The sequence below is a fragment of the Sciurus vulgaris genome (genome assembly GCF_902686455.1).
Source record: "Sciurus vulgaris genome assembly, chromosome: 16".
Classification (NCBI taxonomy): Eukaryota; Metazoa; Chordata; class Mammalia; order Rodentia; family Sciuridae; genus Sciurus; species Sciurus vulgaris.
In genome coordinates this window covers 50,803,393-50,819,077 of record NC_136477.1, presented here as the reverse complement: position 1 = coordinate 50,819,077, position 15,685 = coordinate 50,803,393, and the positions used below count along the sequence as shown (strand labels likewise).

At 42.6% G+C, this 15,685-nt stretch overlaps 1 protein-coding gene across 1 annotated transcript in view; it reads left to right on the top strand.

Moving 5' to 3' along the window:
- The window catches only part of CACNA2D3 (calcium voltage-gated channel auxiliary subunit alpha2delta 3), an 871,596-nt gene that overhangs the window by 771,190 nt on the left and 84,721 nt on the right, over window positions 1–15,685 (top strand). The window contains 5 exon segments of the mRNA XM_079115690.1: window positions 724–785; window positions 1,955–1,999; window positions 11,705–11,767; window positions 15,133–15,159; window positions 15,161–15,204. Coding sequence (XP_078971816.1) covers window positions 724–785; window positions 1,955–1,999; window positions 11,705–11,767; window positions 15,133–15,159; window positions 15,161–15,204 — 241 coding nt within the window.

Genomic DNA, 15,685 nt, shown 5'->3' with positions numbered 1-15,685 from the left:
ATATCTCAAAAGCACAGCAAAATGCACGTTTTAGACATTCACATTCATAGAGTAAGTAATAGCTGAAAGGGGACCTGAAGAAAGACTGACCTTTTGCAAAATGTTTTTATTAGTGCATTTCAGCTGTTCATAGTAGTAGGGTTCATTTTGACCTAATCATTCATGAATGAAATATGATTTGTTCCATTTCAGTTCCCAGTTCTTTCTCTTTCCCTCACCTTCTTCCTCCTCTGTTCCTCTTTCTCTATTTCACTGGTCTTTTCTTCCTTCTATTCATTTTTTTTTTAAATCTTTGCTTTAAAGATATACATAAAGGTGGAATTCACTGTGGTATATTTATATATATATTTGCATAATTTGGTCCATTTCTTTCAGTAGTACTGATCTTTCAAATATACTTTTTTTTTTTTAATCCTAATTTCAGTTTGTGCTGGGGGGATGATTACAGCAAGTATATGAATTTTAGAAATATTAAAGTAACATATCTCCAAAGAGTCGTCTGCACTGTGTTCTATTTGTTCTTTAGCAAGAGTTCTATCTGTAGAAGTAACCTTGAGAATTTCTTATCTGGAAAAAAAGTCTTAATTGTGTGCTTCACTGTACATTTTTTTTCCTGATATGCTTATATCAGCATCTTGCTCTGATGGGTAATTTTCCAGGATAATCTTAAATAATTGTGTAAAGGGATCTCTGATGCTCTGTCTTATTTATAATTTGTTCCAGCTGTAGGCATTCAGATGAAACTTGAGTTTTTCCAAAGGAAGTTCTGGACTGCCAGCAGACAGGTAAGGTATAATTAGCATTTTGAAGCATTAACGACACTGTTATTATACAGGTGTTCACATTTGGGTACCTGGAGACTAAAAGTGCCAGGTTGCCGATAAATGTAAAATAAACTGTCAGCTGCTCAGATTTCCATTCATTTCACTGCAAAATAAAGGGCTGTCAACATGTTAGACACCATGTGCTGAGCAAAGTAGGGAATTGGCTCTTAGGAACAGTTCTGAATTGTAAGGTCAAGATACCAACCTTCTGTAAAGAGTTTTTCTTTTAAAATTGGGAACTTTCAATATTGGGGTTTCATAGTGACTTCCTCCTAACCTTGTTGTGATGCTGGGTTAGTTGTCAGTCTCTTTATTGCAATTGAGAAAACCCTCACTTGACTCGTTCTTTGGATGTATCTGCCTATTTTGGTCAGCAGACTTCTCTGAGCTATTCTGCTTGGAGAACACAGGTATGTTCTCCTTGCTGTGTTCTTTGTAGTGAGGAATCTCAGTGATATTTGCTCAGTAACTCAGTAGAAATGGCAACTGATAAACTGCCTCTGCCCATCCAATTCTAAATGTTAGAAGTATATATCCAAAGAAAATGATATCAAAATGCGAACTGTAAAAAATTTAAAAAAATAATAAAAAGGGGGAAAAAAAGAAAATGATATCAGCATATCTAAGAGATACCTTCAGTCCCATGTTCCTCGGGCATGACTCACAAGAGCTAAGATGTGGAATCAAACTAGATGCCCCGGAACAGATGAATGGATAAGAAGATGGGACAGTTTATCATTTCTTAAATTAAAAAACTTTTTTAAAAACTATAAAATTGAGAACATAGGAATTTTTGTAAGTCATTGGGAGTTGATTTCAAATTAAATCATTATGTAATTATATCTCTTGTAACCCAAAGATTTGAGATCTTTAAAAGATATCATCACTTTTGAATGACAAGATAAAACAGATGGAAAAGGGCCAGGCCTCCCCAGATTATTTTATATGTCTCTTTCATGATGGTTTGCAGCTGATATTGATTCTGGAGAGGGGAGCCAAGTCTGAAGCACTCTCTTTGGATGATATCTGGCCTTTGCATCTCAGGCCTTGACTTTAATAGCTAAGTGGCAGCCACAGCAGATGTGGGGACATCCCAGTAATATAGTTTCCCTTGTTTCTGCCCCATACAGTGTGCCGCTCTGGATGGCAAATGCTCCATTAGCTGCGATGATGAGGTAAGATGAATTCCTGGCCTTGTCTTGTTTCTGGCCAAGCAAAGGTGATAGACCACACTTTCTGACAGGGAGAATGCTACTGTAAACAGAGCCAGTTCTGACACATCACTCTGGACCAGTCTCAAGCAAAAGAAAGTGGGGTGGGGTAGGCAGGTATTTTCTTTGTTTCTTCTTCTCCTTTTATTTTTTTTTCCCCCTCTAATCATATAGTTTGTTTATGAGGGCTGGGGGAATGGACTTTAAAAATACCATGGACAGCTGGTCTTGGTGGCACATGCCTGTGATCCCAGTGACTTGGGAGGCTGAGGCAGGAGGATCGAGAGTTCGAAGCCAGCCTCAACAACTTAGTGAGGCCCGGAGCAACTCAATGAGATTGTTGTGGTTTCAGTATCTCCCAAAAACTTGTGTGTGAGACAATGCAAGAAAGTTCAGAGTAGAAATAATTGGGTTGTAAGAGTCTTAACCCAATCAGTGAATTAATCCCTGGTGGGATTAATTGAAATGGTAGGATGTGGTTGGAGGAGGTGGGAATTGGGGCGTGGCTATAGGGTATATGTTTTGTATCTGGAGAGTGGAGTCTCTCTCTGCTTCCTGATCACTGTGATGTGAACTGCTTCCCTCTGCCACCCTTTCCTGCCATGATGTTCAGCTTTACCTAGAACCCCAAGGAATGGAGCTGGCCTTCTATGGACTAAGACCTCTGAAACTGTGAGCCCTCAAATAAACCTTTCCTCCTCTATAATTGTGCTAGGCAGATCATTTAGTCACAGCAGCAAAAAACTAACTAAAACAGAGACCCTGTCTCTAAATAAAATAGGAAAAGGGCTGAGGATAGGGTTCAGTGTTTAAGCATCCCTGAATCAGTCCCCTGAATCAAAACAATAAATAAATAAATAAATAAATAAATAAATAAATAAATAAATAAATAAATAATTTTTTTAAAAGCCACGGACAGCACTGTTAGAATGTTGACATTTTATTTCTAAGAAGTAATACACATCATTACTACTCTACGAAGCTCACATTATAGTGCTCAAGACCTTCCCTTCAGACCTTATCTTTGTTCCATTCTCATGACTGCTTAGTAAGATAAGTTGGAATTATTGGTTCATTTTGCAGAAGAGAAAACCAAAGACCAGAGAAGTTTAGTGACTCAGTTAATTTCATATAATAAGTGAACCAAAAATTTGGAGTCGAAAACTCTGAAACTCAGGATTTTCCTTTCTAGAACAGTACTTCCCTCCTCAAATCTTCCTCTCCCCTTCCTTCTTTTGGGCAGAGGAATTTAAGTCCCACACGTCAGTAATGGAAGAACAAAAATGCACCACGCCCTGAACCTGTCCGTCAAGCTTGCATTTTTACAAAATCCGCTCAGAACACCCTCCACCCCATGCTTTAGAGCAAGCAGAATCCTGGTGACCTCCCGCTTCAGTTAGGTAGCTGCTTCTTTCCCTCTATTAGCTAAACATTAGTCAATGCATAAACTAAACTTTATAAATAACAGGTTTATTATCCTGGTTACCACAAGGATTTAAGAACTCCTAACCAAACAGAATTTCAACCAAACAGAATTTCAACCCAGAAAATAAAGAGTAGAAGTAGACTTCAAAAAAAGTATTCAAAAGAAAAATAAGCCTGAAATTCCAGCAACTCAGGAGACGGAGGCAGGAAGATCCCAAGTTCAATAAAGGATGAAATTAAAGCAGAACAGTTGGACTCCAAGGGTCTGGTTGCCATTTTAAAATGATTTTTTTTTTTTTTTTTTTTTGTATTGGGGATTGAACACATGGGTGTTTAATTACTGAGCCACATTCCCAGCCCCATTGTGTATTTTATTTAGATACAGGGTCTCACTGAGTTGCCTAGGGCCTCACTAAGTTGCTAAAGCTGGCTTTGAACTCGCAATCCTCCTGCCTCAGCTTCCTGAGCTGCTGGGATTACAGGCATGAACCACCATGCCCAGCACCTTAAATGGAAATTCTTAGTTATAATCATAAACATTGTCTAGGTTTCAGTACGCAGAGTAAAACCCAGTGCATCAGGTTTTCAACAGAAGCCCAAGTTTTTCTGATCATCAGATCAAAAGTAATTTCCCTTAGGAAAGAACACTCTGTGAAGTTTGCTGATCAATGCCCTTTCCGTAAATTAAGGGTAACTTCCATAGGAAGGCCACAGGGCCTCAAACCTCCCTCTGTGTTTAAGACATGCATTGCCACACTTACATGCCCTGCTCAAGTACAATGCAACTCAAGGATGACATCCATCAATCATCATCCTGAGGCCCTGAGTTAAGCTCTTCCTTTAGTAATAGTGGGTACTATTATTAATCCCAATTTACAGTAATGGAACTGAGGATGGTTCGTTGGTTAGTTGGCTGTTGAGATGGATGATGATTTGAATAGTCGATTGATTAATTAGTTGGTCAGTTGTTGGTTGGTTGGATGGATGGTTGGCTGGTTGGATGATTAGTGAGATAGATGGGTAATTGCTTAAATAAGTAAAACCAGAAGGAGCCATCTTCCTATAACTCGCACTGCCTCAGTGTATCCTCACATAAAAACTAAAATGGATCCCCACTTAGAGTTGGAAACATCCAGTGTATGGTGCTTAGTGACTGATTTCGCAGGTGGAATAGCATGCGCTTAGAGGCGAGGTTCTGCAGTTAGACTAACTTTAGATTCTGACAATAACATGCTGAGTAATATCAGACAATCATCTGAGTCTCTCTGTGCCTCTGTTTCCTCGATGACACAATGGAAAGAGAAATAGCCTCCTCACAGAGTAAGAGGAAGGAATGAGAAGAGGTATAAAGAAATTCATGGCATGGCTCCCGCCACATGATAAACACAAAAATGCCAGCTCTACACCAACCATGTCAGGATTTTGTCTTCCCTCAGTAGAAGTTCACCTCGGTCTGAAACCTCAGACTACAATGGCACGTACACTGGGTACCCTCCTCTCTCCAGGATCCCTCTTCAGCAGCCAATGGGATAATGTCAATGTCAGTGTCAATGTCATTTAAAGGTTCCTGTACTTTGAAAACTAAGACTCGAATTTGCCCTGATCTTTGAACTTGCTCTGATGCTCAAATGTCTCAATTTGCACTTCAAAACTATCATCCACTTTCCTCTTTGACCCTTAAATTGGGGCACCGAGTTGACATTGTTTTATTGTTGCTGTTTATGTTTTGGTTTTATTTTTTTCTTGGCACTAGGGATTAAACTCAGTGGCCCTGTACCACTGAGCTTCATCCCCAGCCCTTTCTGTTTGTTTTTTGTTTGTCTGTTTGTTTTGAGACAGGGTCTCACCAAGTTGAACAGGCAGGACTCGAACTTGCAATCCTCCTGCTTCGGCCTCCCCAGTAGCTGGGCATGTGCCACCGCTCCTGACTTGACATTTTTTTAAATGGAAAAACCAGCCCTGCTTTCCCACCCGTGCTCATTTCCGGTCTTTCAGCAGACCTCTTTTCATGTATCATTCTCTTTTCAAAACTTTTCATTAGGCCTGTGACACCATATCCTTCCTCTTTCCCAGCTGCCCTCAAATGATCAGGTCCCCATTCACAAATAGCTGTGGGGGCTCATTAAGTTCAGTGCTTCTGGATTCTCCACTGCCCTAAAGACCTGGCCCAAACTCTCAGACTGATCAGACAAGCTTTGCCTTAGGTCCCCTCCACCCCAGTGTCTCCCACATTGGGCCCTGGCAGGAGTGCCCTGGGCCAGTGAGTGGAGTCAGTAAGGCAGGATGTCCTGCCATCTTGCAGAAGAACATTCCAGTCAGAATCTCCATCCACCATGTGAGTTGAAGGTCCTGGTCATGGGGCTGACTGAAGATTTTTAAGGAGCTCTGTTCCCCCCAGGGCAGATGTCAACTTCGTGGCCCAGAAGGCCAGAGTTCATCCTCTCAGATATTCCTTCCAGATATGTTTACTGAGCCTTCTTAGGTGCCTAAGAAGGAAATAACCACAAGGGACCAAGTGGGAAGCAGAGTTAGAAATGGCCCCAGCCCTCCAGGAGCACACGGGATAGCAGGGGAGATCAGCATATCTGACCAACTGTGACAAGTGCTGTGGAGCAACCAACATGCACGAGTCAGGGAAGGCTTCTCTGAGGTCACATTTATGTCAATGGGATATGGAGAAGGAAATGGTATTGAAGATGTGCCTGGAGCACAGGAAGAGTGTTATTGGCAGAGAACACCACTCAGGACAGAAGGGAAGGAGGAAGGCCATGTCACCTCTGGTCTCAGCCTGACCCAGCTGTCATTTCCTCACTGTAGCCATGCTCTGTCACCACTTGCCTGTCCGGCAACCACCCAATCCTGCTGAGCGTGCCGCCATTTTGCAAAGACAGTAGAAGATGAGGAGGTGGTCCCCAACTGAGGAAGCAGAGAGGGTCAAAAACTTCATAACAGATGCAGTTCTGCTCTCTTGTTCCAAAGAAGTAGAGGTGACTAATAGCTATTAATCTCTATGAGATGTTTGAGTCCTTGTGGCCTTTCCTTCAGCATATAAAAGTCTCCTTGAATTACGACAGGGTTAGGAGCAGATGGGTCCATGTTTGGAACCACCCAGTCCAACCAGTGGGTAGGAGGGAGGGTCATGTGAATACCACTCTGGGAGTGACAGGGGTGACTCCTACCTAGCCCATCTTTCCAAAGTGACTCCTCTGCAATGAGTTCTTTCCATAAAAGACCAACATTTTGATATGATTGTTGATTTGTCTTGAAAAGACAGAGCAACTAATGTGCAGGAAGGGTCACTCTGTTCCAGAATTATTAGATTACGGATCAGGTCAGGAGACCTAGAGAAAAAAAGTAGTAAGGAGTGGCACTTGCATGTTCCTGAGATGCCTCGTACCTCAATGAAAGAACCCAGCAACCCAGTCTCTCCCCCTCCTCTCTTGCTCATTAAAATGAAGACAATATTCAGCAAAATACTGAATTCCTTTTTAAAAAAAATATTTTATTAGTTGTTGATGAATTTCTACTTATTTATTTGTATGCGGTGCTGAGAATCAAACTCAGTGCCTTATATGTGCTAGGCAAGCACTCTACCACTGAGCCACAACCCCAGTCCCAAAATACTGAAGTCTTAAGTTGTTTTACCCATCAAAACAAACAAAAGTCACCCCGCAAAACACAAGGCCAAACAAAAAGCAACAAAACTCAGTCAGCTGACCCCCAAGACTTCCTGTTAAGAGATACATAGCAATTTCCCTTTCTGAGAAACTGTAAAGTTATAGCATTCCAATGCTTATAATATAAGGGCATCAGAGCTGACCATTGGCTTTGCAGATGTTGTCTTGTGTTCTCTGGGAACTTACCACGCAGCAAGGGCAAGTGCTCAGCACATGATGTTCACCCTCCCATCGAACCTTCTCAGTAACCCTGTTGTTAACAACAACCATTATCAACAATGTTGATAACAACTGTTGCTATCTCCACCCTTCCAATATTGAAACTGAGACTCGAGAGTGCTCAAGACTCTGCTCAAGGCCACAAAGGCCACACTGATCTCCATTCTAAAGGGAGTAGCTCATCCGCCCTCCAGTCCACACCTGCGTTGGCCCTGTGACTTCTCACTCCCAAGCACCCTGTCCTGTACTCTGACTGCCCGGTTCCAGGGCCTGGATTTGAACTTTCACTTCAAGGATCTCCCTTTTTGAACCAGAATGAAACTTCTCTGAGCAAAATGGAGTCATCAAATAATGGCAGAAATATTTCCTTTTTTTTTTTTTTTTAAAACAACTTCTTTCTGCCCCTCCAACTTACTTATCTCCACATTTTGTACTGGGTAATGAACCCAGGGTTGCTTAACCACTGAGCCACATCCCCAGCTCTTTTTTTTTTTTTTTTTTGTGTGTGTATTTTATTTAGACAGGGTCTCGCTGAGTTGCTTAGGGCCTTGCTAAATTGCTGAGGCTGGCTTTGAAGTCATCCATCCTGCCTCAGCCTCCTGAGCAGCTGGGATGACAGGCATGCGCCACGGCACCCTGCTCATCTCCTCACTTGAAGAACCACCTCAGCCTGAGATGATTTGCCAAGGGCGGCTGTGGAGTAGGCACTTAGGATATGTGTCAGAACTTGAAGCTGCTGATTTCTCCAAGCCTTTCAACCTGTTAGTGCACCGTTGAGGCAGGGATCTTTCAAGATGCTGGGCTTAATTGGGGTAGCGGGTAGCACAGGAAAGAAAAGCTTGGAAAATATCTTTTCTATTTCCTTTTGCATCTGGGGGAGTATAAGAATATCAATGGAATATTATATATTGTCAAGTCACACAGAGAAAACAATTGGTTGGACTGGATACTGGCCCATGCACCCTGCTCTCTGCTCCCTAACTCCAGTAGACGTCCTCCACATCACTTCTCAGTAATTATTTAATCCAAGGAGTCGGTGATAGTGAGGTGTGTTTAGGAAGTCATCAGGCCACTACATTTGCCTTCCAGTGTTTTCACGGGATTTCCCATGAAAACTTGATGACATCTTTCAGATTCAGTGACCTGCGTCTATGATCCAGCGTCCATGACAGGACACCCTGCTTTTGACCTATGAATGTCTCAGCGATTTGCCAATCCCAATGTTCTCAGTACTTATTTCTTGCTTATTAAGGTGACCGAATCGTTTTATATTCAGCATAAGCTTGAAATTCAAATATAGCCACAAAGAGCCGTGTAGCAAGGCCTCTTCTTGGTGGCCTGTTCCTGTCCTGGAATCATAATGGAAGGGGAAGAAGGTGAATTTTGAAAATATTAACTAGCCACGTGGGCCAAGAAATAAATACCAGTAGAAAAATCAAATGCTGTTCCTGGCTCACCCATGATGCTGGGCCCAGGCAAGCCATCCTGGGGGGAAATGGAAGCCTAGGTACATTGTCCCCATGAGCTTTGGCAGCCCTTCCTTGTTCCTTTTTCCATCGCCATCTGGTTAGGAGGTGGAGGAATCAGACCAAAATAAGTGGCTCATCCAGGCCGTCTTTAACCTGTAGTCTGTAATAGCTTTATTACTTTCTTCCTTACTGCATGTTGGATATATACAAACTCCTCTGCCAAGTTACATCTGATGAAGTCTCTTGGCTTCGGATATTAGCTTAAGAATTTCCATGCTCAGGGAAGCCAGGTTCCTATGCTTGGGGTGGATACTATTTGGCCAGACTGCCCCAAATGCCAGTCACTTTGGTTTTTGCTTATTTCTGGCCATACAGAAAACACCTGGCACACTTGGTGCATTGACCAGGCTGGCTGACTTTTCTGCCATTTGTTGTAGTATCCTTTGGTAATATGGGCAGATAAGCTCTTTCTTTAGCTGTCTGTGGGTTAACAGTTTGCTTTATGCTTTTCTTTTCCTTTTTGGTGCCAGGAATTGGACCCCAGGGTGCTTAACCACTGAGCCACATCCCCAGCTCTTTTTTTTTTTTTTTTTTTTGTGTGTGTGTATTTTATTTAGACAGGGTCTTGCTGAGTTGCTTAGGGCCTTGCTAAATTGCTGTGGGGGGCTTTGAACTCTCGATCCTCCTGCCTCAGCTTCCCCAACTGCTGGGATTACAGGCAATGTGCCACAGTGTCCAGATCCTGTCCTCTAATTTTCCAACCAAGAAACAAATGTGATGGAATTTGGGGGGGTCAGGAATTCCATATTTCTAATAAAATCGTACAAAACCACAATAAGAATCCTTTGCATTGGATTTTCTCAGAGTGATCACAAAGAGTGTCAAATAGAGGGAAGGATCTGTTGGATTTCCCCAGGGGCTTGTCTCCGTCCCACACTTTGAAATTATTCTTTTTTGGAAATACTGCCATCTGGTCTGCGGTGAGTTTTTCCTTATTTGGACATCTACTTCTAACAGATCCTAATGTGCCAGTGGCTTCCTGTGTGATTGGAGCTGTCTTCTACCATCACTTTTTTGGACTTTATGAAATCTTACCTTTCTCAAGATTTTCAATCAGTTTTCCATTTACCTTATATCTGTGTTGTATTGCCTAATATTTAACATTAGTCCAACACCTATTGACCAAAGACGTAGGTCTCATTGCAAGAGTAAACTAATGGATTAGGTGTGTTTGGGTAGGAACTAATTTTATAATTAGGAATTTGAGGAGGAGCCTCTGATGACTTTTGAGTCCCTGTGTGACAGGGAGCAATGAGATGGTCACTATCTGAATAAGGAGACCCCCTCCAATACTCAGCATGTCTTTATTGATTGAACAGAGAGGGTAAGAGCTTTGCCTTAGTGTCTGTATCTACAAAATGAATGTCATGACATTCAAATCCACAAGGATACAGATCTATCTAATGTGACCCAATGTGAGCCATCTAATATAGACTGGGATAGCACTCCTTGGAGTCCATGTATAATCGAAGGCATTGCTGTCCCAAATACCTTTCTGCCGCCATGAATGTGTCCAAAAGCATAGCCTGCACCCTGGATACGTGTGGTACCCTTGAGATGACATATGGAACCCAGGGAATGAATTTTTAGCTGTCTTTAATTTTAATCAAGCTAAAATTTGTAGATATAAGTCTACATAAAGCTAGTGGCTACCATATTGAAAGCACAGCTCTTCAAGATCACTTCCATAATGCTGTCTCCTGAAGATGTAGGAAGTCCATTGTGACTCCCCCCACGACCAATGTAGGGTCCCTGAAGCCAAGAGCTTCTCGGAACAGCAGGAACAGGTTTCCTAAGTCATTCATCTGTCCCCTTTGAATAACTAAGACAGCTGTTATAATACACTGAATAGCTCAGAGGCAGCTACTCTTCTATAAAAGGTACTTTCCGGGCTTTTAATTTTGTGATCCCTACTACCACTGTCTAGAAATAAAGGTTAGACCTTTCTGACCAAGGCCCTGCTGTCCTTTTGTGCCCAACTAAAACCAACCCTGTGCAGAGGCCAGTGTCCCAGAAACCACCAGCCCCGCGGTGGCCTGGAGCTAGGCGGAATTTAGCTCAGGGTAAAGATATGTTACAAATTAAATGTTTCAGTCGGTATGTAAAGCTGCAATAAATAGAAACTGAGTTACATCAAGGACAGAATTAAGCCTTAAGTTTAAACTCCACAGCACTGTAATTAAAACTTAGCCTGTAGCAAATCATTCACTTGAGATTAAAGGAGGGTGGAGAAGCCGAAGTTGGGATTTACCTTGCTTTCTACAATTTATAAGTCTGAGCTACCAAGAGCTAACAGCCCTGCCCCCAAGCGCAGCTCCCAATTAAAAACACAGTTTGAAAACCTTTAGGAGGCCTGAGGGGCCCCTTTAACAGAAGGCTGCCCCTTCCCCCCCTGCCTCAGTCTATGAACAAATTAAAAATATACCTGGTCCCCTGATGGTCCCCTGAGCTGACACGGTGTTTTCATTAATACATCATTAGAGTAATGACATTGTGCTGGCGTTTTGCTTTCAAAACAGCCAGCACTTCAGCCACCAAAAAAAATATAGACTCGGGACCTCTGAGCACTTTGTTCCTGGGAAATATTCAGGCCCCATAAAGAAAACAAAACAAAACAAAACAAACCCAATCAAGAAAACAAGACTAACTGTAACTCATCACTTTGTAACACGTATTCTTTTGATCCCACTTCCCTGAATTCAACTCCCCACACCCAAAAATGGGTTCCTCACAAGATGGAGGTACGTCATTCTGTGTCAAAGCAGTCTGAGGACCCAAAATTGAAATCGTGGCCTTTTTTTTTCCCCTTTATTTTCTAGACTGTGAACTGTTACCTCATAGACAATAATGGGTTTATTCTGGTGTCTGAAGACTACACACAGGTAAGTGAAAAATTCCAACCAACTCAAAATTAGCAGCTCAGAATGAGCTTGGGTCAGGGCAAACAAATTACTGTGTTAAAACTTAGCAACAGTGATCTCTAAGTAAGAGGTAATAGCAGGAGATTATAAAACCTTATTTCCATCCCTCTAAGAATGTCAGTCTACTTCCCAGCAGGCCCCAAAGAGTTTTTACCTCCTGGTGGTGGGGGGAGGTTGTTGGGGGGCAGAGCCCAGGGTCTGTTCTCTTACTCATAAAATGTTCAATTTATAGAACTCAGACTCAGAGTTGTCTGTGCCACCGAAAGAATTTTTGCCTTAAGGGTGGAAGTACTCTAAAGAGTTTGGGCAACTTTAAGGAGATTTTCTCCTTCTGATATTTTACCTACACACACACACACACACACACACACACACACACACACACACACACGTGCCCCTGCATAGTGGTTGGATATGTCTTTTGTTCTGGGTTTGCTGTCCAAAAAATCAGTCATTTAAGTTCAAGGATTAGCTTGGGCTCTTAACACTGAGGGACAAGGATCCAGAGATAGAAAAATATATATTGTTTATTTGATGGAGCCTTGCACAGTATGAGAGCAGGAGGAAGAGGGACAGACAGTAAGCAGGCTGTGAGTCTGAGCCCAGGAATCTGCACTGCATTTGGAAGTCAGAATAATAGTTAAAGTCAACAGCGCTGTAACAGAGAAAGGGGTTTTCCATTCAGACTTTCTGCCTTCAAATTTGTCCTGCAATTAGAAATCCAGTTAGCATATCAAAATAAGGTCAAATGCAGACAATTGGAGCAGTACTACATAATAAATTAATATTAAGTTGGGCACTGTGGCACATGCCTGTAATTCCAGGGACTTGGGATGCTGAGGCAGGAGGATCAAAAGTTTGAGGCTAGCCTCAGCAACTTAGTGAGGCCCTATGCAACTTAGCAAGACCCCGTCTCAAAATAAAAAATAAATAAGAACCAGGGATGTGGCTCAGTGGTTAAGAGCTCCTGGGTTCAATCCCCAGTACCCACCAGCCCCTGCAAAAATTATTAGCAAGAAAGACAGAAGCTTTTCTGGTGCTAGTTGTCATCCTTTGACTAGTTTTAGGATCTGTGACACATTATTTTACCTGCATGAGCCTCCAGATAGGCTGTATAAAATGAGCATTGTTTAAAATGTAACTAATATATATCACTATATTGAGGATGTGAATATTTTAAAAATGAACTCTCTTTTAAATAATTTCAAGTTCTTTAGGAGTCATTAGTATGATAGGTCCATTAATGCTTAACAAATAAGTGAAATGTCCTTAAGTTGGCTCTTTAGGATCTGAGCCTAGTGGTTGGTTCACTTAATAGTGACTTCAGGACACTTGAGGAACTGTGCTTCCACTTCTCTTATCCATGAGCATGTAGCAAGATTTTAACTGAACCTTCAAGACTCAAAATGCCCACACACAATCTCCTCCAGTGCTGGACATAACTGCATATTGGACAGTTGATGGACTTTAGACAGGAGTCCCTGAAACAAGGCCAGTCTCCAAGGCAACAGAAAGGCCCATCAGCCTGCAGTAATATGGCCAGCCAGTTGGGAAGGGAAACGGTGAGAATCTACAGAGATTGATGTTCTGGGAGGTGAATGCCATCCTCCTGCCATATCCAGGAATGAGATATGGACCCTGAGAGAGGACCCTGGCCTTGGGGGTGCAGGAGAGACTGAGTGGATATCTGTCAGGGGCCAGTCCTGGACTGACCAACAAATGGTTGAAACAGGAAGACGAGCCTCTAACGAAGCCATGACTGCGGACACCCTGCTCTCTCTGGCTGTAATAGGTCTGCAGCATTACCCAGTGGCCTGCCAGCCTGCTCAGCCTGGGCTTGTTTGATGTTGTCTGGCTTCCTGCACCCCAATTAGGATAATTCTTCTTCATCTAACAACCACTTCCATTGACACTGGCATATTTACACACACAAAGTACAAATGTCCTTGCTCCTAACAGCAGTACACGCCCACGGAGTTTGCAAGTTTACTTCTAGTGAAAAAGGAAGTGCTGAACATTCAATCAGAGAAACTTTCCTTTTTCCTCCTCTTTGTCTTTCCATTTTTATTTTTATTTTCTTTTTAAATTTTTTGCAGTGCTGGGGATTGAACCCAGGGCCTTATACTTGCCAGGCAAGCACTCTACCAACTGAGCTATATCACTAACCCTGTCCTGACTTTTTCCAGAAGCCTCTCTCTATGCCTTCTCCTGCCTTGGGAACTCAGGAGTGTGGTTGAAGTCACTCAACTGGTTACCAGGGAATTGGGGTTTAGTTAATACAATGCCTAAGGAAGCTGTGGGACTTCAGCTCTTGTTGTAATGGCCTATACAAATACACACACACACACACCACACACACACACCACACATCACATGCACAAGCTATCCATCCTCAGAGTACCAGGGTGGAGATGCAGATTCTCCATGCTCATCCCCAGGGTGTTGGCAGAAGGTGACTGTTGCCACAAGCTTTGTTCCTCTGCAGTGCATATACCCCACCCCATGGGATATCTCCATCACGGTAGTTCTTAAAGTTTTGGAGAACACCCATGAGGGTGTTTATCCTGCAAATTTTGGAAATCTCATCCCATCCAGCAGCCAGAACTAGACTTCCAAAAGCGTCAGTCCAAGCAATGACCTGAACCCAGCCCAGATGAGGGGGTAGGCCATGAGGCGTTTGATTGGCCTTTCAGTCTCCACAAGGGGCTGGACAGTCTTATTCTTGATCAACACATTAACAACCCATGGACAAAATGAGAGGGTTCCCCAGAAAGTGATCTGGAGAAAGGATGGGTTCTTGATTGCAGGAAATCTACAGGGCCAAGGAAGAGCACAGCTGTATTTTTCTAAATAGGTCACCTAGGAATTATAGACAATTCTTTTTATTACTGCTTAGGAAGCCCTTTCACAGCCTTGTTCTGTCTATATGAAGTAGCATTTTAATCACAAGGGATTACATGCAGATTAATGCCTGCTCCATCCAAGGGTAATGGTGTGTGTGTGTGTGTGTGTGTGTGTGTGTGTGTGTGTGTGTGTGTGTATGTGTGCGCGCGTGCATGTTTTAATTTTTGCATTCCAAGTGTGTTATGCAAACCCTCCCCTATGTATTGTGAAGACATTCCTATCTGCTCACTAACCCCTGTAATGTCTTATAATAACTCTTAGATAGAAGGACCTCTGCTTTCATATAACTATGGTCCTGAAAACCCACCTTTGGCTCCTGTCAGTTCCAGGAAACAGACTGTGTGCTGTTTTCATTTCTTCTCTGCTCTTTGGGTTCATTATTTATCTACACTTCCTAGCTTGTCTTCTTTTCTTCCCCACAGACTGGAGACTTTTTTGGCGAGGTGGAGGGGGGCCGTGATGAACAAATTATTAACAATGGGCTCCTTTAAAAGGTAAGGAGTTTATGGCCTCGGAGTCCCCCGAAAAGTTTACCTAAATAAATAAAACAAACCAAGGTCAAATAAAGCAAGCCCAGACTTGACCCCAGAGCTGGTTTCCACTTGTGTTCAATGCTCCGGAAGATCTTGCTGAAATTCGATGCCTTGCGCAATGAGTGTTAAGAGTCTTAGAAACAGCTCACAATGAGTTTCCTGTGTTCGCCCAGCATGGAATTTATTGGAGGCCAATATTGAAGTAGGAGTCTGTAGCTAACAGGATTCTCTCAGGCCTAAGCCAGTCTCTGGGAAGAAGTAGGAAAAGTTTCCACCTGATCTAGGAGGAGGAATGAATTATTTTTATCTCACTGACAAAGGGGATGTGAAATAAACAAAAGTTTCCACCTGATCCAGGAATCTGGAACTTGGGCAAGGAAGATATTAGGAACCTTCTCGATATTGTCTTAGAAAACCGAGGGAAGGTTCTCCAGATTTTCTC